Source organism: Amblyomma maculatum, chromosome 5 (assembly GCF_055883805.1).
Source record: "Amblyomma maculatum isolate TAMU_Amacu chromosome 5, ASM5588380v1, whole genome shotgun sequence".
Taxonomy (NCBI): domain Eukaryota; kingdom Metazoa; phylum Arthropoda; class Arachnida; order Ixodida; family Ixodidae; genus Amblyomma; species Amblyomma maculatum.
In genome coordinates, this window is record NC_139348.1 from 90,931,425 (window position 1) to 90,957,051 (window position 25,627).

The window sequence follows — 25,627 nt, forward strand, 5'->3', positions numbered from 1 at the left end:
TGTCTATGCACCGGTAACACATTGCATTCCAAGGCACAGTCCTTGCTTTAAGATAACAGCAATATTTTGTGTTATGCTTCGACCATAATGAATTAGACAGCTTGCAGAATATTAGCCACTTTAGAAACTGTGCTATTGCCTGCCAGTGCCAGAACACCCTAGGCAGAGGTATATGCAACATGCAGAGGTTTTTGAACATTTGATTGCTTAAGGTCGAGCTGGCACCTGTTATAGCAAAAGTCTCATTTGCCCCATTTGTACAGCACTTCAAGACCAGCACATGTCACGGCAGCTATCGGCTGACTCTATGTCGAGCGTCAACTCTGCTTCAAGCGCCTGCAGCAATACTTCTACCAGGCACGAGGATTGTGGAAAGAACAAGCATAAGAAGAAGAAAGGATGGGTGAGCAATACTGGCATATATGGGCTAGAGTATATAACAGCCGATTACTTAAGATTTAGAGAATTTGATTTAGAGAGAGAGAGAGAGATAGCTTGGCAGAACTAACCACAACACCACGCAGTTATTGAGGGAGGTTCCTTGTTCATAGATGTTGCTGTCTCTCTCATCTCCGTAAATGCGGTAACCGAGTTTGGTCAAAAATAACCGAGTTTGGTCCAAAAATGCTTTGCTCAAGGGAACACTGAGATCAATTGCGGTCTACTGTGAAATAAGTTGCATACTTAAATGTACAAGCATAACATGGCATATGGTCTTCTGGACTATACATTTCCTTAGGGGACAGCAATTGCAATAAAACATTTAGAGCAAACTATTGATTTGGAGCTTAGAATTAGTCTGATTTGATATTCATTAGTAATGTTGTGCATGGGTCACACACAAAAAATTTCTCCATATTATTTTCGCTACAGCTTTAATTAATATTGTTTTGTCTGTCCAGGCCTGCCATGCAGATATTTATGTATGCTCAGCATAAAGTTTTACCTGCTACTTAAGCTCAAGCTTTAATCAATAATTTTTACCATGATTGAACTGCCCATCTACATGGCAGCATACTCCGCAACAACTTTTGATGGCAGTGGAGGCGAGGCTGCTAGCCTAAACACGCATCTTCTTCGGCAGATATTAATTTCACCTTAAAACAAGATAATTCTTTAAAACTCATTGTTTAGGCCATATTCTAATCCAGCTGCGCATTTTCAATGTTAAAGCGTCACAGAAAACAAGTTTATTTGATTCAAACGAGTTATTTAGGCGTGTCATTTTCCAAGAAGCTTCCGTAGATTGCGCCAGCTGCTGCAGTGACAGAGCCAGAAATGGCACAGCGCATGCGTTGCTTGCAAGCGGCCATTAGGTAGCCGAACTATTGGTGGAGTGACTCGGTTACAGAGGCTCTGCTTATGAGCATTTTTCATTGTCGAGAAAGCTGTCACTGAATATAGCATCAGTCAGCAGTGCTGTCTTTCTTTTTCTGTGAAAAGGTGCATCATATATGCGCTCACCATGCATCCTCTGTTCCCCGACGTGAAGAGTTTTGTCATTGCTTTCATGTCGCAGTTGCGGAGCTCATTCAGCAAGGCTTTTTCACGGAGCAAGAAAAACAGGCACGGCTCCGTCTCTGATGTCGAGGACATCCGTGCTCTGCACTCGGACTCTTCGACGCCTAACTCACCATTACTGGGCTTGGGCAGCCCTCCGTCCATGGTCTCCAACGGGATCCTCCACTCTCCCGGCGGCGGCGTTGGTACCATCGTCACCACCGAGAACGGGGAGCTCAAACTGTCCCATTCCAGCTACGCGTGAGTGCTAAGTATACTGTGCTTATTGGTCGTGTTACCCACAAACTTGTGTGTGCATGCAACATAGTTACCGTAGATCTTTTGTTACAAAAATAAGCGTTCAGAATAAAGTGGTCGACATACTAGCGGCGCAAAATTAAATGCGAACAGCGGAGCACATGGAAAAAGGTTCAGCTGCTGCAGCCTGCCCGTCGTTTTATCAGTGATAGGTGCTCTCTTCTGGTTTGCGGTAGTTTTACATTTGTTTTTATTAACGTTTGTTTTCTTGTTAGGCCACTGGAGCACCACATTCTTTCTTTCCAGTGATGGTGATTGGCTCATTGCAGTTTCACTGCTTACAGCGGCTGAAGCCTGCGTAAGTTTAGCGAGCACTCTTAGCTAGTTGTGCTAAAGCGTTTTAATTTTGCTTCCGTCATTGTGCTCGCTTGGGCACCACTGATCATTGCAGTTGAAGTTTGAGGAGGTCTATTTTGGTTATTGCTGGCTGCGAGTTTGGTACCTAGACACGATCGGCCATCCAGATTAACCTGAGCGAGTCTGTTGTATGTGTCCCAGAGAATTAATTGCACAGGAATCTGAAATTACATGTTTCAATTGATCGTAGCTACTTTGGTTCGCTTCTGATCAGTCTAGTAACTCAGTGTAGACACAATTGGGAGTTGACATCTTCTGAACTATGCCTAGCTCTAGCGCCTGTTTGTGGATTGAGTGGCGTTGGCCTCAGTGATGACACTTTGGTGGCATAACCGGCGGAGCAAACGATGAAAGGGTATGAAAGTACGACAGTAGCAAAGATGGCGTGAAGGAGGAAGGTAGAACGGAAGCATGGGGAGAGTGGAATAGGAGGACATACGGCAACATAATAAGAAAATGCACGGAGGAAAGTGAAAGAGGGGAGGGCAGGGCGAGAACAGCAAAATCATCACGCTACCACTGTGGCTAGGTCAAGCCGCCATTACTTCACCATTCCTGGTGCTTGTCTAGATGAAACCCAAGTGAAAATTATGGTTTTTCCCGGGTTCGCTAAGTGCATTGATTTCCGCACACTTTCGGGAATATTGAAATGTTCCAAAACTGTTAAGACGTCCGCTACCCTTTTCGCTGCTCGACGCAGTAACGGGTGTGGTACATGAGTGGTGTGTGCATGTCTTGACTGCCACAGGCTTCACGAGCACGATGAGGAGGTTGGGCCCGAGCTGGTGCGAGAGTTGCGCAAGCAGCTGCGGGAGAAGGATCTGGTGCTCACCGACATCCGGCTGGAGGCCCTCTCTTCAGCTCACCAACTGGACAACCTCAAGGAGACGCTGGCCAAGATGAGGGTATGCACCAGCATTGCGTGTTTACAAGCATTGGACAAATACTCGTATGTTTGGAGAGGTCATATCCCAACCGAAAAAAGCCTTCAATTGAAAATTTCGAGTTGCTTTTTTTCACAGTTGGACCAGTTGGCACTGACTGGCATTCGGTCCAAATTCTAGTTGCTGCCAACTGGTCCAATGGGGAGCAATATGCAGTTCGAAATTTTCCAACTCTTTTTTTTTTTTTGGCCCAGATCTTAAGTGCTAATGAGGAACACCAGCCCGAAAGATGACGAGACACATTGCGATACCTGGCATCCATGCAGTTTTATCTATTTACCCCCTATGCCATGTCTGGTGTTATAAGCGTTTGCACGTTATTCACACAAATGTTTCAAGTGTGAAATTGTGAGTTTTGTGCATTGGCAGCAGACTAACATCATGAGGCGAGTTCCCAATAAAAGAGAAGAATGGCATGGCTAAACTGGGGAGACCAAAACGTTGTTATTCTTGGAAGGCTATTGGGCTTGAAAACTGATGTTTTGACTGCTGGGGCTTTGTCTTAAGTGCTAGGGAGCACATTGTGGGTAATGTTTCCAAATATTCAGGGTATGCTTATTAAACTCGCGTATCAAGACGCCCAGATGCCTCTTAACTATTACCGGCTTAAATCTGAGTCTCTCCTTTGGCATCCTTGGCGAATATTTGGGCTAGATAAGGCAGCCTGTCAGCAAGCCTTATCTGTGACCATAGCTGCCAGTCCAAGGAGATCTGCTCACAGGCATTTGTTTTTGTTGTCTGTGCAGAACGAGATGCTCAACCTGAAGCAGGACAATGACCGGTTGCAGCGACTGGTCCGAAGCCAGTCCCTAAGTGCTTCCCAGAGTTCCCTGCCACACCGGAGTAGCATGGACGCTCTTGACAGGCGGCTGAGCGCTCACGAAATCTGTGCACTCGGTGAGGATCTTCTCTTGATTGCTTCCAGAAGGTATCTGCTGCTAAGTGGTGTCATTCGATAGGATTTGAGACACACTTTTCGATTGTTTGGACTGATCTGATGTTGTCTGGTTGCACCTAATATGACTTAAAGGCCTTATCATGTATGAAAAAATTTAAAACTCAGTCCGTTTTGTTTAAGGATTAAAAATGGGGAAAAATGAAACCTTACTGCTGGTCGAGGATACTGAATTGCAAGGTTTCTTTGTGTCAGTCACAGAGATTGCTTTTTATTTTTGAAAGTTTCCAGTTTTACACAATGATAATATGAGAGAAGAGTGTGCAGTTTCAGCTGGTGCAGGCCCATTAACCAGTTTCGCATTAATTGGCTGGGACTCTTTTAGAGGAACCCTCCGTGGTGGTGTGTGCAGTGGTTAGGCCGCTCGACTACTGTGCGCAAGGATGCGGCATCGAATCCCAGCCTCAGCGGCTGCTTTTTGATGGCGGTGAAAAGCAAGGTGCCCATGTGCTGTGCAATGTCAGTGCACGTTAAAGAGCCCCAGGTGGTAGTCAAAATTTCTGGAGCCCTCCACTGCAGCGTCCCTCATAGCCTGAGTCGCTTTGGGACGTTAAACCCCCTTTTTTGGAGGTGGAGCTTACCCATTGAATGTGATAACTCTCAAACTTAAGCAGGATAGCTCGCTCTCTTGAAGAGGTATTTATACTGAGGAATCTCCTGTAAAACGGTTGCCTTCTGAGAATTGACTGCTGTCAACTTCTTTGACTCACGCTGTTGTTGTCCCGAAGAAAACGCATAATTACGCGCACTTTCCCACACTGCCTTCAGACCTGCACGATGGCGTCAATGGAGCAGTCCCAGAGGGAAAACGCGTCACCGTCACGGTCCACTTGGTGTGTCACGGAGACGTCGGGAAATGCCTGACAAAATGTGAGGTGGGTATTACCCTTTCGGGTGAGAAGTTCTGATGGTGCAAGTGTATGTGCGTCCTGTTTTGGATGCAGCGTATAAAGCTCATTTAAGTGCACTATGTTTTCACTTATGTCTCCTCCTTCCCCCACTGTGAAGTGGCAGGCCTAAGGCGTGTCTTTCTGGTTAGCCTTTAACTTAACCTCCTTGATCAGTGCAATGTACAGCTATCAAGCTGTCTTTGCAGCTTTTACCTACGGCTCCCCCCTCCCTCTGTCTTTTTGATGGAAAAATAAACATTACTATTATTAATATTATTATCATCCATGAATTGCGAGTTACATTCACAATGGTGAAATATGAAGTGGACAGCTTTCCTCTGCACATCCTCAATTTCTCTGGCAGTTCACGAATTCGTTCTTCATTAAGAAAACTGAGCAGCCTGACAGAGCATAGGAAGAGATACTGTAGATGCATGTGAGTGCAATCCCTGTGGCTTCCACCGTGCCAACATTGCCGGTGTGAGAAGTAGAAACAAAGGAACATGTTTTGAGAGACATTTAAAGGGCTTTTTTCCACCAAGTCTCCTTTTGATGTTGTCGCCTGACAGAACATCGGTATGGATACTGCAGCAGGTGCATGTGAGCGCAATCCCTGTGGCCGATGTGAAAGACAGGAAGAAGAAACAAAGAATCATGCTTCTGGAGACATTTAAAGGGCCGTTTTCCACCCAGTCTTCTTTTCGATGTTGTCATAATGAATGTGCTATTAAATGGCATTTACAGAAAGGAAAGTTGGGAAAGAGTGTCCTCTAACCTGGAATAATCTTCGTCGCAGGCTTCGGAGGAGGCCCTCATTGGTTCCCTGTATGTGAGTGGAAAGACCAAGTGGGACAACCTCGACAGTGCGGTGAAGAAAATGTTCAAGGTTAGTGACATTTTGGCATGGCTAGCTCTCATCCTTTCTTGTCTCATTTTTAGAAGCCAGTTATTGTCACTGATGATAACACCGCAAACTTTGTGTCCGACATTATTTTACACTCGTTTGTTTCAGTTTAGAAGTGCACGAACTTTTAATTCTTACTGACGTAACTGCCACAGATGCATAGTATCTAGAGTACGAAATGATGCTAACTATACGAATTAACTATGCGAATCGAAAGGTGAAAGCTTGGTGATCTGTTTGCAAACAAGCAGATATTCGTACCAGTATCAAAATGTGATGTTTCTTGGTTCCTTTTTGGTGAATCATATTATATATACTGAGAATTCAACATTCTGTCAAATAAAATTCAAAATAAAAGTAATGTACTGAAACTGCTATCTCAATATTTTCATACATGCATGGCCTCGTTTGGAGTAAAAAAAGCAAGCTGTTTGCTTTATCTTGAGGTCACCATGCCTACAGATTGACAGATTTTCTTTTTTTTTTCCTTGAAACAGTTCAGTTTTGTTGTGGCTGGGATGAAACTTCCATTTTGTTTTCTGTGCTTCCAGTACACATTTGTTGAGTAAATCCTAAAGAAAATCACTTTGTAGGCTTACTCTATATAATGCACATTTATACTTCACTTTTATACCTTTGTATACCTATCATGTACCTGCTATCTAGTTTGATCATAAGCTGATTATCAAATTGTTGTCACTGCCTACAGGATTATGTCCTCCGTGTTGATCCTGCGTCCAATCTGGGGCTAAGCTCCGAGAGCATACTTTGCTACCACATAGATGACATTGTCCGCTCCAAAGGTGAGAGCTCTCCGACTATCTGTCACTGTTGTGTGTCTGCTTGCTGTGAAGGCTATGCAGTATACAACATTAATGCTAGGTTCCTTTCTCTTTCAGTTTAAAAAGTTTTGTCTGTCCTGTCTTGTTCCCATTATCTTTGCAGAGGCTGAGCTCCCCGAACTCCTGCCTTGTGGTTATCTAGTTGGTGAAACACTGAAGATTCAAGTTGTCGTCAGAGGTAAGCGCTACACATCTTGGTGCTGGTGTCACTGGGCCTAGTATGCTTTGTATTGAAGCCATGACAGAAGGTATTGTTGGGCTATCCGACAGTTCAACCGAATTCTGATGCCTGTTATGTTCTTTATGCCGATGATACCAGCATGTTTGTTTCTGGTCATGATATACACGAAGTAGTTGCAAAAGCGGAAACTGAGATGTCTAAGATAATCAATTGGTCCAACGCCAATGGTCTTAAGATCAACGCAAATAAATCTAAAGCCATAATTTTTAAACCAAGAAACAAACAGGCTGCAATAGATCGTCCTTTAACGCACATTACAGCTACTATTGAAGTTGTTAACCAACATAGGATTTTAGGAGTGACATTTTCAGCTGACCTGACATGGTCGCACCACATTGATTGTTTGAACAAGTCACTGTCATCAGCTGTGGGAGCACTTGCCAGATGTCGTTATTATCTGCCTGAAAAAATAAAAGTTCAAATTTACCACGCATTATTCGCATCACATTTAAACTATTGTTCGCTTGTTTGGGGAACAACAACGATCGGCAACATTAACGCAATTTTTCTTTTACAGAAAAAAGCTCTTCGTAATATTGCTAATGTATCGTATTACCATCCGACAGAAGCACTGTTTCTCAAGTATCATATAATAAAAGCACAATATTACCTACAATATCGCTTAATATATACTTTCTTTTTTGCAAGCAATGATCTTCAAACGTTTTTAAAGAGCTCCGCAAGTTTAAGCAAACAAAAAAGCGACGACCGCACCCGCAGCTGTGACAAGTGGTTTGTTCCGCATCGGCGTACCGAATATCTCTGTCAATCCTTACAATACCAACTTCCGCTTCTTCTCAATGACTATGAAAAGAGGGCAATATATTTCGAGACTTTCAATAAAAAAAGATTGCGACATTATTTTGTAACCAAATGAACTACTTATGTTTCAATAACCATGCTCACTTTGTGATTAGAGTTGTACTGACGTGTTAGAATTCTGTAGGGCTCTATAAGTTTCATTGTGAATTGAGGCCTAACGCAAATTTCTTATACTTTCCATGAATAACTACTGTTTTGTTAACTACTGTACTTTGAATTTTTGTTAGAGTTTGTTTGAACGGATGTTAAATTGATGTGAGTCTACACTGTAATTTACTGTGGGACAACTGCTGCCGTGTATGGGCCCTCAGGCACTCTTCAAGCTGTTCTAGAACAGCTTTTTTCGCCTGAGGGCCTTCAACCTTGAGTTGAAAATAAATTGAATTGAAAATTTAAGCGCAAATCCAGAGGTTTTTCGACATTCACGCATAATCTCGTAAAAATTTTGCTGTAGGTTTTCCTCTCTACCCTGACAAATTCTACCAGATTTGAACACCGTGCGATAATTCGTTCGTGCGCAACTCGATTTTAAAATTCCCACTTTTCATGGCCTCGGTTCAGACGATTTCTGCGGGTAACACTGCATTTGTGATGTCAAAAACATTGTATGTCCACATTACTACCCGCTCCTCGTGCGATCATGAAATTTTGAGGCCTGCACTAGGCTATTTCAGGCATATTATGTACTGCGTCATGATTTCCAGACTTTATTTCCACCAGTCGATGTGCGTGTGAGTGTTTTTCTAACACCGTATCTTTTCGTCAGCTAGAGTGTCGTTTCTGGCTGTGGAACCGGTTGTAGTGTTGCTGTTCTTTCATTTTAAACATAGTTCTATTTGGAACTTCGACGCATATTTTTTTCTTGTTTTTGTGTCGGAGTGAGGACACACTGAGGAATGCAATGCAATCAATAACTCAAAATGATGGAGAAACCGCCGGAATCACCCATTAATATGAAGGGCCTAAACGTGTTACCGGTGAAGGGAGTGCCAAAACTCCCTCCTGGCTTGCTTTCTTGCATCTGGCATAATTTGACATCCATTTTGCTGTTTGCATTGTGAGGAAAGAGAAACACAAGTAGAAGGCATTTTTCTGCGGTCTCTGTCCTTTTGAATTGTTCTTCAGCTGAATTTGTGCGCGATCCGTACTCTGGTGAGGTGTGGCAATATATTCGGCACTGTCCTCAAAGAACACAGTTGTAACTATTGGTTGTAATGACGAGAGAGAGAGCTGCCTGCATGCATGGCTGTTTCGAAAAAAAGCCGTTAGATCACAATCACTTCTTGAAACATTGATGTGATGCGTTTCGATCGCCATGCTGCTTTCTTTTTGGCCCTCGCACTCTTTCTTGTGCTACTTTCTAATGTGATCGGTGCTTGCACTTCGTGCAGGAACGGCGCAGAATGCGGTGGATGCCCTCGCACTGCAGACACTCATTCCCAAGTCGGTGGTCCAGCGGTATGTCTCGCTGCTCACTGAGCACCGTCGCATCATCCTCTGTGGTCCGAGTGGCACGGGCAAAACCTTCCTCGCCCAGAAGCTGGCCGAGTACCTAGTGCTCAGGTGAGTTGAGAGCAGATGATTCTCCGAGCCTGTTTCTTTAGAAAAATTTAGGGTAAATGGCATTGTTTCCCAGAGCTGTGCCTTCCAGAATTAGTAACGTGTGCCTATATATCCTGTGCCTTCCGGAATTTGTAACGTGTTCTCATATATCACCCTCTAAATAGAGGCGCTTTATTTGGTGCGATACGGAGGCCAAATAACCAAAGTGAATGTCATCTTTAATGCTTCTAAAAGTTAAGTGTTAGGATCTGAGCTTCAGTATATGGCATATTTTCATTGCTTTATAAAATAATCGATTAGAGCCTGGTGCTTTGCATCAAAATAATATGATTCAGAAGTGGTCATCAGTGACCAGTTCTGCTAATTTTTCACTAAGCTATTGGGCAACCAGTACCAGTGCGGACAAAAGTAGATGGAGCACGCTAGTATTTCCTTCAAAATTTTCCATGCCTTACATCATTGAAACGCATTGCGGTATGTACATACCGGTAGTAGACACCAGTGCCGTTTTACTTGGACGAATATTTTTTTGTTATCTCCAGTGCAGAGGTTGATTTTAATTTGAACAGAAAAGTGTGCTTCATTTACTTATGTCCGCACCTGTACATTCTTGCTCATACTCTAGAGAATCCTGACAGGTTAGGGTGGCTGAATGCGTAGAGCATTCTGTATTTTTCTGGTTGCTTGGATCAATTCATGCCTTAGTGGCCTTTTCGAATTTTGTTTTGCTTGTGTGGGCTGGTCTTTTTTTTTTCTTCTTTATTTCATGTGGAAAGGGTGCGAAGAGGCAACTCCTTCCTATCGTTTTTGGTTTTTATGGGCCCCTTTGCAGTACAAGGAATGTACTGTGCACTGTACAAGTGTATACAATAAAAATGGGCTTTGTTTTGCTAATTAATGCGTTGGAAGACTGAACGCCAGAGCATGGTCCATAATCGCAACTGTTCATTCATGGCTACTGCCACATAATTGAAATGAAACTTGTGAAGGAGTGCTGTCCAATGCCCATATAATGGACGCACAGAACTGCTCTCCTGAATTGACTTATTTGAATTTAGCAGAGTGTTTTGCCAACTAATTTGACCTAGCCAGGTTTCTTTCATATAAAGTGGCCTTATTCAGTTGAAACAGCAGGCCAAAACCTAACGAAGGACCTTGACAGATGACTCGGGATGAGCACGTCAAGCTGTTTTACACTTGCTGTGAAAAACATAAAGAAGGAAAAACAGTAATAATGAACAACTATACAGATGTCCAAGAACCTGTGGTTAGGAAGAAGGCTAGTTCTCTTTTTTTTAATGCACAATGGGATGCCTGTTCAAGTTTTGTAGTGAAAGCTACACTGCGCTAGGTTTTGAAACCGTCAGCGTGGCTCTGTGCCACGTGGCCATTGCCTATCAACTTTCACGTGGTGTAGACCAGGAGTTGGGCCAGGAGTTGGAGGAGGAAAGAAGAAAAAGAAGAAGAAGAGGAGGAGGAAGAAGTAAAAAGAAAAAGAGGAAGAAAAGAAGAAAAAGGAGAAGACAGATAACTTGGTAGTTGGTAGAGGCAAACGACAACAGTGAGTTACTAGGGCAGAAGGTTCGTTCAAACATTGTGATGGCGGCACATTAAATACAGGTGTCCACAGAAAAATTCGCTTCATTCTTTTTGGCACCTGACTGGGCAACTGGGCAGTGTAATGCAGACCTCTGTGATATTACGTCCACCAATAACAGTGGGTGCAGACAACCATAATTTTCTCAAGCAAGGTTTCGCAGTCACATTAATTTGCGTAATCTTCTCCCTAGTACATTTACTTGTTCCTTGTGCGCTCTTTTTGTTATTTTGCACCACTTCTCTAACTATATGCATGTACAAGCAATGAGCCTGGCTGTACATCTCGACATAACTGAGTACTTGTGGTATCGTTACTGCTCTCATGATGCAGGTCCGGCCGAGATCTGGCAGCGGGCTCCATAGCGACCTTCAGCGTGGACCATAAGTCTGCCAAGGAACTGCGCCAGTACCTGTCTAATGTCGCCGAGCAGTGCGAGAACAGGTGAGCCCATGTGTGTTTGCAACCCCCCTGCCATGGGGGATACCTGTATAGGGGAGTTCGTGTAGCCAGCGTTTTGACATAACTGGAATTTTGCTGTAGCTGCACTACCTGTATCCGCATAGCTTTTTGAAGTCGGAACACTTGTCTTTCACGAAAACTGACTTGAGCAATTGAAAATGGATGGAAAAGCAGGCAGAAGCAGTGCTGAAAACAAAGGGGCCAGGCTTCTTAAAAAAAACAGCCAAAAAAGTGTGAAAAACTGCTTATCAGCAGTTTTTTTAGTGTTTGTTGTGATATCACGTGATGGTTGAACTAGTAATTCTGCCTATTTGTGCGTGTTTCATATCTTTGTGTACAGTGACAAAAGTGATTGTGTCAACTGAGAGATGCCGCTTCCCCACTTTTGGCGCAGCAATGCCAGTGACCTGCCGGCAGTCATAATCCTCGACAACTTGCACCATGTGGGGTCCCTGGGAGAAGTGTTCAATGGATTCCTCAGTGCCAAGTATCAGAAGTGGTGAGCAGCGCACTAGCAAACTATTTTAGGGCTGGGAACGTAAGCTTAGCGGTGGTGTTGGACAAGTTTGTATGCTGAAATCTATAAAGCTAGATTTGCAGATTTGCAGAGCAGACATAAACTTGTGTACATCTGCAAGGAGACAAGGTGATGGTAGACAACGTCTGCAGACAAGAAGTTTAAGATACTTATTTCACAGTTGGTCAGCAGCTCTTTTACATACAGAGCATATGACATAGAAAGAAAGAAGGAAGCGTGTGCTCACAAATGTTTCCTGATCTTAAGTGAAAAGCACATAATGTAGATGGAAACTCGTTACAAGATGATGACACAAAGGATGTAAATTTTTAATTATTTTATTGTTGAAAAAAAAACACTTCGGAATCAATCTTCCTGCTTTGCCGTATGCACTCATGGAGATGCATTTTCCTTCAATGTGTATATAATTGTCACACTGAAATCGCATGAATTGTGGAAAATCCCTGCTTTTCTCATGACCTTGCAGCCCGTACATAATTGGGACGATGAACCAGGCTACCTGTTCAACGACCAACCTGCAGCTGCACCACAACTTCAGGTGAGCACTGCAGCTTCGCTACTCATGACGACCCTCGAAGGGCTACATCCCAGTATTCTGATGTCACGGTAGAAGGAAACTTCACTTGAACAAACTTCATGCGACTCCAAGAAAAAGTTGGAAATTAAAAATTAAGATTTGGTCCATTGAAATAGTATTTTGCTGCTTTCTGGGAAAATGGGAAAGACGGGTGCTGAAATGTTGTTTCAGCCACTTTGTTTGCCACTCTGCAGCTTTGCAAGTGAATTTCCACTGCTTAGCACCTTGTGTGGAACACAGCAATCTTTTGCAGCAGTTGCACACTTAGGAAGACTGCAGTGGTTGTGAACTGGGCCATCGTATCCAAGAATGTGCAAACCTTCTCTGGCGTACGCAGTAATCTGCTGAGCAGGGAAGGCCTTCTATTTCTCCAAGCACAACAGGTCTTCTTTAGGTGAAATTTTCGGTGCTTCCTCTCCAAGGGTGTATTTTTTTTCCTGAGGTAGTGCACTCGTTAAAGTAGTCGGCGTGACACATGTCTCAACCTATGACTTTCAGGTTGAGACACGTGTCACGCCAACTACTGTAGCGAGTCTACTACCTTCCAGCCACCGAGTTCCACCGACAGTTCCTTCCAGCAGTGTGCGGTTCTTTAGTGGCTTGGTGCTTGCTTTCAATTGTAGACAGTGACGATGCTGCGACCCCGAATGCCTTAGCAACGTCAACTTGAAGCTGTATAGAGTCCAGCATTTGCAGTACCCTGTTCATCATCTAGAGACAGGCACTTTCATTTGAAACTCGTTAATGAGCACACTAGCACCTTTTGTTGGTGGCTGTAGCATAGAACACAAATTTGCTCTGCACTCAATTTTATTAAACTGAAGGGGGGCTTGCATTCGATTTGATGGCATTTGTTCGGGGATTTAAAAATGTTGGTAAAAGTTAACAGCTCATCTAAGGGATGTTCATTGATGTGGTATCTAGCTGTACTAACCAGTAATTTGTGCTATGCTAGAGAGTAGGTGGAAGTCAGCTTGCAGGAAAGCACTGCACTTCTAGAATGGGTTTTTGAACACTTTAGGGGATCAGACTTCACAGTGCATGTCGATATTGAAACATCATTTGCACACTGGCCATTTTCAAGTTGGATTAAACACTTAACATTAAGGTATTGTTTGTAGTGCATCCTCAAATACTGTATTATTATTGTTTGTAGTGCATCCTCAAATTGTTTGTAGTGCATCCTCAAATACTATGTTATGGTTCTGATCGTGAGCATGATCGCAGACAATAGATAATCAGGCTTACACAGAACTGAAATTGCTTATTGGGAAGAGAGAGTGGACTGGGCCTAGTTGGTTGTACATGTTGCTTTCACGCACTAAACTCTTTACAAAACAGAACGAATTGGACATGGACAAGACTAAGCACGAACTGACAGCTGTTTACTAATGCAATAAGTTTTTCGTATTTATGATAAAGAAGGACATGTGCCACGAGGTTAGGAGAATATGTAAAAAAAATAAACAGGAGTGAGGGATTAAAAGAGTAACATCCACAGATGAAAACCAAGAACAACTGATAGGGGAAATATGCGCCTACAGGAAACAAAATATGCAATTGGTAAGACCAATTGGGCACAACAGTTGGAAGATTGGTGCAACTGAGTATCTGTGTGGAATATGAGCAACCAATATTACAGCCGAATATTCATCATCTTCATTATCACTGTGGTCAAAATTGAATTGAAAACTGGCGACCAACACTAGCCCTAGCACGAGCGTCCAATGAGTGGTGTGTATATAAGGTTTGATTTCGTTCTGGGGTCTAACGTCCCATAGCAACTGAGGCTATGAGAGACACTGTAGTGAAGGGCTCTGAGAATTTCGACCACTTGGGGTTCTTTACATGCACTGACATCCTATACAGCACACGGGCGCCTAGCTTTTCGCCTCCACCGTTTAAAAGCGGCTGCTGAGGCCGGGATTTGATCCTGCATCCTTGGACACAGTAGCCAAGCACCTTAACCATTGCGCCACACCGGCGGGGTTGGTGTGTATATAAGCAGGAGCAGAAGTGTGTGTATTGGATGTCCATATTGACCTCATTTGGCATTTCCCATTAGGACTCTATTCAGTGGGTGTGATGTATTTGATTCCATTGGTACATTCAGCTAGACCCATCACATGCAGTGGATCTCATCCATTGAATCCAATTGGTGTGGTGTGTTCTATTGGACCCATTGTTTGTGATAGGTCTCACCCATTGCCTGTGATGGCCGTCTCCAACATTGAAAAATGCAAATGGTTCCAGTCAGACACCTTAAACTGGTTCAAGTAATTTGTTTTCAACTCTGCAGATGGGCAACTTTTTTTAACCACTACATTGCACCACTCCTTATAGGTTCGTCACGCAATGACCGCTGCAAGCGGTCGTGTATGTGACGTGACGCTAAGGGCACTGGAAACCAAAATTTGCTCCAAACAGCAGTGAACGCTCCAATATATCGCCAATTTGTTTGTTTGTCACGCGTCACAGTTTAGACCGTGCATGTCATTTCGGAATGCGGGTGGTGCAATGATGTACCGATTCGCTATATCTTGGCATTGGCTGTGTCATCCATTGCTCGACAGCTAACACAGCAAGATACTGGAGCCTTCGAGGTTGACAATGACGAGCAACAGTCAGGTACAAATCTCGGAGCTGACTCAGCCACCAAGATGGCATTGAGATAGCCTCTCTGGCCTCGCAAGCATTTTTTATCGTCTCCACAGTTTTTCATTGAGGGAGTGGGGGTGCATTTGTCAGTCAGCCTCGTGCCCAGGCTTCCGAGATGAAACAGTTCAAATCATTGGTGGCGGAACCAACTTACTTTGATTACCAGAGCCGCTTTATATGTTCACTTTTATGGAGCATGAGTGGACCAATTCTAACTGGTCTAACTGGTTTAAGGAGCAAACTTCGTCATACCAGTTAGTTCCTAGTTGGATAACAATGGATCCCCAACTATAATTTCTCTGGGATCAACTAGAAATTTTTTCCTCAAATCAGTTAGACCAGTTAGGATTTTCACCTAGAAAATCGGATGGAAGGAACTATCTGAAAATTGCAATGAATGATCTTTGAACTAACTATACTATTTCTTACTCAGTAGGTGTAGTTGACTTGCAGAGGTCTCACTTAACCACAACTAAACCTAATCAGTGGCTGCCGCAACCTTATTACCAGTGCCAGCAGATATCTGTGTAGCTGTATTTACATTGCTGTTGTATTTGTGCCTTTGCTCGCCAGGTGGGTCCTTTGTGCCAACCACATGGAGCCTGTGAAGGGCTTCCTGGGCCGCTTCCTCCGGCGGCGCCTTGTCGAGGAAGAGGTCACCGCGGGCATACGGTTCATCGAGTTGGGCAAGGTGGTGGACTGGATGCCCCGCATCTGGCACCAGCTCAACCAGTTCCTCGAGACGCACAGTTCCTCGGATGTCACCATTGGTGGGTGCCCCCTTGCCACATTGACCGGTGGGCTCGAATGTCAACGACATATGTCCGACGTACCAAATAACCAGCCAAAATTTGGGTCGCTCACTCGCACTGAAGGTCTTATACGAGTGCACTTCATTGCTCACTCTTGACAACTTCTTGAGTTGTCAAGAGTGAACTTGACTGGCTTGAGTTGGAGGAACCAACTCAAGCCAGCAGAAGGCAGGGAAGAATGTAACCATCGTACACTTTTGTGTACAGGCCTTACTGCAAGAAGAGTTTTGAATCTGTAATTAGACTTGTGTCCTCGAAAACATCTTGGAAAAGGAATGGAACTTCCTATGGAACTACACAGTGCCTTCAAGGTTTACTTTGCATTGCACTACATTGCCTTTATCCTGGCAGGTTGCCAGGAAAGTAGCCGGGTCAGTTGGTACGTTTCTTCCCCCTTTCCGTTGTTTTGCTAGGTTGCCAGGATTTTACTGCCTTCAACATTATGGCTCTAGAACGGTCTTCCTTTATACATATTTGCAGCTCTGTAGTTTGCTATGGATCGCGTGCAGCCAAATATGCTGTTCTGTAGCTTTTTCATTCTAAGAATTATAATGTTTGTGTGTTGGTGCATGTTTCTCAAATTCCAGTGTGAAAACTGGCCACCGATGTCAGTTTGGAATTGAAAAAGCTCCTGCAAACTTTGATTTTACAGTCGAACCTTGACATTTCAAACTTGAAGAGGGTTCAAGAATTTTACTGATAATGTGGAATTTTAATTGAGGGGTTCTTACCAGGCTCTGTTTAATACTCGTGACCTGGCAAAAATTCTCACGTGCTGCGAGATGTTAGGGAATGTTAAAGAGCCTCCAGGTGATCAGAATTGTAAACCTGAAGCCCTCCACAGTAGCATCTCTCATGACCAACAAGCAACTTAAGAACTATATAGACACCTAATTTTTGGCTTTGTGTTTTATCCTGTGCGGTGATGTGTAAGACATAACTGTAAATGGATCACCACTTAATATTCGCCTATGGCTGTTGAATAATTTATAATCTAAGTTCTTTTCTTACCATGTTTCGATTTCAATAGCCAAGCGATGGCTGTGATGTTAAAGTTAAGTCTAGATCACGTGAGTGATTTAGACTTAACTCGTTTGAACTCACTACAATCGTTTGAACTCACTACAATGCTCATGTCAGCCTGCCTCAGGAACAGGAACTACAACAAGGGAACAGTCAGGGATTATATCATTGCTTTTCATGTCGCGCGTGGTCTAAACTTTATTGTGACGTCACAGCCATCTCTCAGCTGCTGAAACCGAAACTGGTGAGTAAAGAAAATTCAATCGCAAATTATTTATCACCCATAGGCGAAAACCATGTGGTGATCTATGCACAGGAATGTCCAAAGCATCATTAACAAGAAGAAAAAAAGCCATCAAAATTTGGTGTCTATATTTCTTTAAATATGCTAATCTATGTACCATGCCATGCCATACAATGTCAGTGTGCTGAAGTCTTGAAAAAGCCTTAACATAACTTTTAGAAGGCGAGAAAGGCGACCTTGATGGTGCGACATCCCGATTCATGTGCATGATGCATGTGCTTACTCATCCCTATGGTTTTGATCAGTCGACTTGCTCTCTTTTAAGGAAGAATGGAGAAAATTGGGCTGCTTGTGGTTTGCCGTGGGCTAGCAGGATCGAGGATCGCAGTGTACGAGCATGTTTAGCCTCTGTCAAAAAGTGTACCGGCTCAGCAGACGCCGGCAAAGCTAAACTCCGAACAAAAAAGACACAGACACACCTCACCTCATTTGATTGCGCGTACACAACACCTGTACTGTGCGTGCCTGGGTCCCTTTTCATTCTCGGTGGCGCCACATATGAAAACGAAACAAACTGAACACAAACAAAACTGCAGTAGTCTTGCTCTCACAGCCTTTGCATACAACTACATACAGTTAAACCTCTATGTAAAGAACCTCCATGTAGCGAATTCCTCGATATTACAAAGTTTTTCAATTCCCCAACGCTGCTCCCATTGAAGTGCATGTGTTTGAAAACTTCATGTAATGAACATGTTGCGGCGGTTGACCTTGATATAAAGAACTCGCGGTATCGACTGTCTCTTAGCTAATGCTGAGTTACTAGAAATTTGGCAGAACCCCGCAAGTTTCAACACAAACTGAAGTGGAGGAACGCCTACTATAGCAACCAGCGACCACAGCTAGTGCAACACGCCGTGTTTCAGCGCCGACGCTGCACCTCCTTGGCAGATGCAGCAGTCTCTACTGCTTTCGCTATCGGCACATGGCACTACAATGCGATTTCTCGCAGGCTCGTGCGTTGGTAGCGGGAACAGCGGAAAGCGCTGGCAATACGAGGCAGAGTCGGTTTCATGGGGCAACGAGGCAACGATGGTGGGCGAGCGCATGCGCGGCAGTGCTAACGCGCGCTCTTTCCCCCAGACTGATTCCTTCCTCCCCCATTTCCCCACTCCCTTGTAGATGCTGCAAGCTGCAGAGGAGGCGGATGCTGCCGCCGCAGTCGCGCCACGCTATCAGCACGATCGCGAAATATTTAATCGCATCTACAACTTTCAGTCATTCTCATTTACTGTAAACTCTTTCAAGGTGGTTTCCCTACATTAATTCCTAATATGGTCTTCATTCTACATTGTCCTTTTGGGTCATCACGCGAAAGCTGCATGTAACGAAAACCTGGACGTAACGAAAAATCGTGGACATTTTACACTTTTGCTTTAACCAGGTTTAACTGTATGACAAAAAGGGCATCATTGTGGCAATGCTGTGCTGTAATCATGAAGTCATGGGACGTAGCTAGTGGCTGGAGTCATTGATGACATCAAACCGCTTATTTTAAATATACTGAAGTTTGGGTTAATTGAGATTGAACAGATGGAGCACGCACGCATTCTATTGTTCATGTTTTGTTCTTGTTGGCCCGGCCCTCTGTGAAGTGACATACTGACTTAGGTACACATGAAGCAGTGATGCTTGAGCATGCATACTTCATCACCTGCGTCTGAATTTCAAGTGCAGGCTTTCCCCAGTTCTGACTGAAAGCCTCAAGTAATGTGTGCTTAATATCTTTTTTTATTCTAGGGCCTCGGTTGTTCCTGGCATGTCCGATGGATCTGGCGGGCTCCCAGGTGTGGTTCACAGACCTCTGGAACTACAGCATCGTCCCATACCTGCTGGAAGCTGTTCGCGAGGGTTTGCAGGTAACGTGGCCTACCTTCACGAACAGCGGAAGACACAATATTGCGGGAGTAGCTTTGGAGTCATTGTCGCTAGCCGTAAAAGTTCCATGGACTTGGCCCGCTAAGGGTCGGCTCCTGCTGTGTGTCCTATTACTGTAGGCTACAATTGCTGGCCAAAAGACATGTAACGGTTGTTTTCAGCTATCGGGGAATGTTGCATGACGACTGTCGTCACTGCCACCTTCCCACACCAGTGTCTCGCAGTGTCTTTTTACCCTTGCCGTAATAATCTTGAGCTTTGTGCGGTAAATTCTTGAACCTTTGGTTCTTCTGAAAGCATCGTGTTTACGTCCAGAGGCAGCCTCGTGTACAAGTGCTCGAGTGACGTTCTCTGGAGTGAACAAACGGAAAACGTGACTTAGGGATTTAAGCTACTGTCTTTTGATGTGTAGTCTGTTCAGCAGTGTGGGTTGCTTAACTTTGCAACTTTTTGTTTCATTTTGTGCAAAGCCGCTACCTACTGCATGGTTTTCCTTCTTTTGTACTGCATTGAGTGATTTCCTATAGAGATTTCAGGTTTATCCTGGCGTGTTCCAGGGTTTAGTTTGGTTATCTCCACGCAGAGCTCGTGCATGGTAAAGAGGTTGTGGTACTGCATTATCAGGGTAATTCAGTGGCGCTATCTTGTGGTAGCCGCCACCACCGCTATTGTGTGCAGTGTCGGTTGGGCATCGTTAGTGAACGCCATGCATGGCGATCTTTCCAGGGCAGCATATGCGACTTGTAAAATAAAAGTAAGAGTTAGCTTTCAGGCTAGCAAAAGGTGTAGTGACAGTCTCGCTTCTGGGTGGACACCCGACCTGCACCTTGAGAGAAGGCGCTGAGGAGGGAGAGAAAGAAGGACAAGAAAAAGAGGCTGTGTGCTGAAAAACTCTGGAATAATTAGAATCAGTATCTAGGACTCTTCAGCTCAGCACCGTAGCCACTGAGCCTCTGTGGTGGGCTGTGATTTGCATTCTTTGGTGTTCTAGTTTTGCTTTTGATATTGGGATGCAAATTCATTGGCCTAAGAGCATCACGAAAGGGGACAATTTCACGTTGCAGGTACTACATACCTAGTGGTTGTTGCCTCTGGAGTGCTTTGCAAAAGTATTAAAGATTGGCTCTTTACTTTGTTTTTCTTGATTTCATAGGGTTCCGTTAGGTCTGTATAATATGAGGCATATTCAGAAGGTAATTGGGCTGTTTGCTTATGTATATTTTAGTAGTGATGGATCATTCGACTTTTGTGTGCAAAAGAACCATGAGCTGCCCAAATTTGTCGAGAGCTGTGCCTTTAATGAATTTGTATTAACGAGTAAAGGAAAGACTAGACGGTGGTGCGTAGAATTCAGAAATGGCCACGCAAATGTGCCTGACAAAGAAAGGAATGCCAGGCTCAGTATCCAGACCGGTGAAGCCATTAAACAAATGAACCAAGAACTGTGGTTTGATCGACTAGTGGCAGTCGCGAGTACTCTGGCTGATGAATTACATCTTGTTGGAGGCTCCACTATTTAAGTGATTTTTGCAGAAAAGCTTGAATATCACAATCTTGCGCTCGACCAGCACAAAGAACAAAGAATGTCTGAAGTGGTTGAGCACTTTTGTACCGCTATCGATGAGGCAGAGATCACTTGTTTTCTCACATTGCTATTGGTGAGAAACGTTTATATCCTGATCCAATGCTGAATCAGAACAACTTGAACTGTCAGCGAAAATTTTTACAAAAATCTATCCCTTTTCTTATGACCCTTACTAATTATTATTATTATTATTAACCCTTACTTTTTGGAAATGCCTTGTACACAGTTTTTCTTCAGTGCATATATAGTATCTGTCAGTTGACTCTTAACTGCCATCCTTATGCGCTTGGTTGCTATATATTGGAAACATTGAAGATTGCCATGTCATGATAATTAAAATTTCACCATTAATGCTGACGTCAATGAACGCTGGTGTATGTGGAACATTATACAGCTGAATGCGCGACTGATGATCCAGTCAGTGTAAGTAAATGCAAAGAAAGGAATTAACAGACATACACGAAAGGAAAAACAGAACGGCTGATCTCGGTGTCGCCATTTCCACACAGCTGTATGGCCGGAGGGCAGCATGGGAAGATCCAGCAGAGTGGGTGCTGGAGACATACCCGTGGCCAGGGTCAACGTCCGAAGCCCCGCAGCTGCTTCGGTTACGGCCCGAAGATGTTGGATACGACCCCAGTGCGGGGCCCAAGGCTGTTCCCGACCAGCCCGACTCTGAGGCAGATCCCCTGGTCAGTTGTCTGAATTGAAAGTTATTTTTGCTCTTTTTTTTTCATTGTACAAGGATAAAAGCTACAAGGATAGAGCTTGAAAGATGCCCAAGCCCCTGTAGAGGCAGAGTAACAGAACATGTGCATATCCTAGGCAAACATATACATGAAGGGTGCAGTTATAGCACGTTGCATAATTACATGCATTACCTAGAAGGCTTTTCTCTGCTAAATTGCTGAATCCTTGCAGCTCCAATTTGCAGAGAAATGACACTTGGTCGACAGTATTTTTTATATTAAATTTGGCGTACTGTATGTAGCACGGAAAGAGTCTTGTCTTGTGCTGGCTTTTTATGTAGCATATGTCTAACCAAAAAGATGCACAGTGGAACATTTTGGCCTGAGCAGAAGCAGGCATGCTGTAGAAAAGTTTCTTTGGTGGGAAAAAAGTTCATTTCAAACAACATATCATTGCAAACCCTAACATATATTCAGTTATCTTTGCACTAGAAAAGATAGGAGAGGACTGGCATGCAAGTGATGAAATCTTGCAAACTTGGTTTGTGGTAGACAAACAAAATCACATATTTCTTCTGCCATTGCAGCTCAACATGCTCATGCGTCTCCAAGAAGCAGCGAGCTACTCGAGTCCACAGAGCAATGACCCCGAAACGACGGACCTGGAGGCCTCAAGTGCATCCTAACTTGCTTCCAAGACTCTGGAAATGAGTGAACCATGTGGAACTTATTACCTTTCCAAACCCATGCTGTGCGGCTACGGCAACAAGGTTGCCAGGTCACCGGAAAATGCCCGAAGAATCAGTTGCCCTACTCGGTGCTGGAAGGAGAAAGGACGGGTGTTTGATGTGCTGTCGCTTGTCATCCCGTCAAGTTTTGTGCATTTTCCAACCCACTTTTTAGCCACGAACAAAAATACGCTGCCTGAGCTGAATTTGCCAGCAAAGAAAAGGAGCGAAACTCTAGACCTAGTCTTGTTTCTTTTGAAAACAATATCAAAGAAGAATATTGGCGGCAACCACCTGTACATATATACTGACCGCATGTGTGTAAATAAGAAATGTACACCTGCCTTTCTTTTTTTTAAATTTAAACGTCTCTGTAATACGTACTAATGTCTTGTACAGAATAAAAGAGAACTGAAAAGAGACTAGCGAGAATGGTTCACCAGATATTCTTGTATGCACATCTTTTATACTACATGAAAGCTTGAGAACTCCATTCTGGATCTATTGCAACAATCTGCGGTGTGGCAAGGAGGGAGGCACCAAATTATAGTGGAATTTATGGATGCTGGAAGGTTGTTAGGGACAAGTAATGCATGAAGCTCTGGTTCGTGTTCATTTTTCAGGAGTAAATTATATGCTCAGCAAAAATGCTAACTTAAGAAAAATAGTACATCAATATGTAGATTTTTTTTTTTTGTTATGCTTTCGATAGTTTGAAGACGTTGGGTTGGTATACTTGAGGTCTGTACTACCGTGCATGTGTGTCTTGACAGAGGTTGCCGAAAGCTTAGTCTGTACCTTAGTTGGTTTAATTAGGGGCTATTGAGAGCTATTGTAAAATCATGATAAAATTATGACTAATGTTATGAAACTGTAATGCCATTTGGTTGGCACAATACATGGATCATGGGAATTGCATTGTATGTCGGAAGTTCCAGATTGCCCACGTATAGCAGGAAGTGTATTAAATTTAGGCTATGAGTTGTCTTCAAAATTTTGTGATGCTGAAGTATGATTCAAACTTTTACTGAAGACAAAGATCCTTGCTAGTAATCTGAACGCAGCATTCCATATTTGATAAAGACAGTAAAATTCCTGTAGTCTTTACTACAACGTGAACAGGGTTTCTTCGAACTCTACCCACTACTTTTACTGTGAAGATGCTCCCTATGTTTCTGTGTTGCAGATTTCTTGCATAAAGCACCAGATTAAAAAATGACAATGTACATGATACCTGAACAAAACAAATGCAGCACATAAAAATTTATGACGTGTTTTTCTAGGCACGCTGCATACAATCTGTGTTTGACAATAGGCATAAGGTGCGATCCTCTTTGAAAATAAAACAGCGTTGTATGCTAAGGGCATGAACATATCAGTTTGGCCATTTGTTACAGTGACTACGCTAGGTAACGATGACTAGTGGTGTCTTTTATTAGAAAGGAATGCTTTGTGTATGCTAAAACTAAAATGTATCGCAGTTGCAAGTTTTCATTGTTGAATGTATCGGAGAGTGTGTTTACTGCAGGTACTGCGCTTTCTTCTGACAAAAAAAATAAAAGAGAATCAAATGAAAGGGAAGTTTATGGAAATGGCATAAAAAGCGCAAAGATACATACTGTTGCTCTGCAGGATATCTCGCAGTGGATCATCCTAGTTGCAGAATGCTCAGTAATATGTATTTGCACTTGAGAACAGGGTTTTAAGCTTGTTGTTGGTCAGAAGCCTTGCCTTTCAGTAAGACTTTGTTACTTGCCGTGTACTGAAAATGCTAAATACTCAAAAGTGCATGCACGTGTTTATGCTGTACATGCTACTCTTTCCCACGCTTGTTATATAAACTGCTACAATCAAGTTAATCTCAAATATTTGCATTATTAAAGTTGTGGACTTTTTGACAACATCAGCAGTTGCAGGCCTGATTGCACCAAAACTTTTGCATCACTAGCGTAGACTATTATTGCAATTATTAACTTTCTGGCTGAATTTATTTGTTTTTCACAATAAAAAAAGCTCACAACAGTTGAAAAAACTAGACTACTAGACTAGCATTAGTTTTCAAGGTCCCTGATATCTGCTGCTAAGTCATCCCTGCGATACAACACGCCTAAAAAAAGGATAGTTACTGGAGAATAAAACTACTTTGTGGGTTCCGTGATTGTGTTTGATTACACCATTAAACTTAGGATGCTAACTGCATTCATGCTACAGTATTGTTTCTGTTACATTTGCAATAACAGTAGTATTTTAAATTAAGGCTGTCCTTAAGCTGTCGCAGCATTTCAAATGTTTTTTGTTTTATTTTGGACAAAGACATGAACCCTTGTTTCATGACTACAGTTTGCTTTTAAGTGTACCTGCTCAAAAAAACTGGTTGATGAGAAGCAGTATGTGATGGAGTGGTCCACAGGTACCAATATTGCATCTTCAGCTGAGTTAACTTTTCTGATCATGACAATGACATCTACTACAGCCATATTTGGAGGTGTGGCTTCTAAGAGTTCCTTGCTTCACTTCAAGGCCAGGCAAGGTGTCCTGTCTCCCTGGCCTGTCATCCCTGTGCTTGTCCTCAAAAGGCATATTTTAATTACCATTTGACAGAAGATGTTAATGCATGCCCTGTGAGTTGGAGGTGACTATATTGCTCTGCCCTGACCAATGTGGAGAGTGGAGTGTGGCGATGGTGTGATTAAAGCGTTTTTATCTCGTCTTGCGTGTTTTGTGTGTATGCCTGCTAATGTCTAGCACTGTTCTGGTGTGCACTTACGCATTGACTGTGTTTAGCATTTTAGTTGTTATTAAGGGATTAAAAATACGCATTTATAGAGATAATATACATGACATGAGATGATAAGAGGGCAAGGAACGTTACTTTTCAAAAGGTGTTACATTACGTGGCTTTGGCTAAGACTCCATGTTTTCTGTGACTCTTGGAAAAATTGCTGATTTGGGCACCTTATGCAGATTTGCGTGTTAGCGTCTACTTTATATAATATTTTTTTATGTTATCGGTATCACGAACTGAACTTCAGTAGAAATGACCCAAGGAGGGTAAATTGCTATTCTATAAAGTGGAGGGGGAGTTTCGGGCCTCAGGGTAATTCATAATAATATATTTTTACAAAGATTACCATTTCTCGAACCGTTCGAGCCAGCGATAGCCAAGCCTCCCTCTGAAACAGAAAAGTTACACGAAAATATGGAAGTAACACTACATCAATGCCAGTCTTGCACATGTCTCCATACACCTCCCAATTTTTTCAGAGCCTCAGCAGGATCATTGAAGGACTCTGGCCTCGGTTTTAGGAAATTTAAGCTCGGTAGCGAGCATTGGTTAGCAATCTGGCTTCTCCTTTTGGCTGGCAAGATATGTGGGATAGCTTGTATTTCCTGTGTGTCATGAGCTGAAAAATGAAAGCACTCTCTCTTGACCAAGAGTA

At 43.2% G+C, this 25,627-nt stretch overlaps 1 protein-coding gene across 6 annotated transcripts in view; it reads left to right on the plus strand.

Moving 5' to 3' along the window:
• Positions 1–25,059, plus strand: part of sick (sickie) — an 819,067-nt gene extending 794,008 nt beyond the window's left edge. For 2 of the 6 annotated variants that reach the window (XM_084603875.1, XM_084603874.1), the window contains exons 17-32: positions 264–403; positions 1,520–1,761; positions 2,924–3,080; positions 3,866–4,016; positions 4,843–4,949; positions 5,761–5,850; positions 6,578–6,671; positions 6,814–6,888; positions 9,165–9,336; positions 11,267–11,377; positions 11,790–11,894; positions 12,400–12,471; positions 15,742–15,938; positions 19,048–19,166; positions 21,280–21,462; positions 22,047–25,043. In XM_084603875.1, coding sequence (XP_084460001.1) covers positions 264–403; positions 1,520–1,761; positions 2,924–3,080; positions 3,866–4,016; positions 4,843–4,949; positions 5,761–5,850; positions 6,578–6,671; positions 6,814–6,888; positions 9,165–9,336; positions 11,267–11,377; positions 11,790–11,894; positions 12,400–12,471; positions 15,742–15,938; positions 19,048–19,166; positions 21,280–21,462; positions 22,047–22,145 — 2,114 coding nt within the window. In that variant the 3' untranslated portion in view covers positions 22,146–25,043. Of the gene's footprint in view, positions 1–263; positions 404–1,519; positions 1,762–2,923; positions 3,081–3,865; positions 4,017–4,842; positions 4,950–5,760; positions 5,851–6,577; positions 6,672–6,813; positions 6,889–9,164; positions 9,337–11,266; positions 11,378–11,789; positions 11,895–12,399; positions 12,472–15,741; positions 15,939–19,047; positions 19,167–21,279; positions 21,463–22,046 lie in introns of all 6 variants that reach the window. The other 4 variants (XM_084603878.1, XM_084603873.1, XM_084603877.1 and 1 more) reach the window with 4 other exon arrangements.
• Positions 25,060–25,627: the final 568 nt, after the last annotated feature.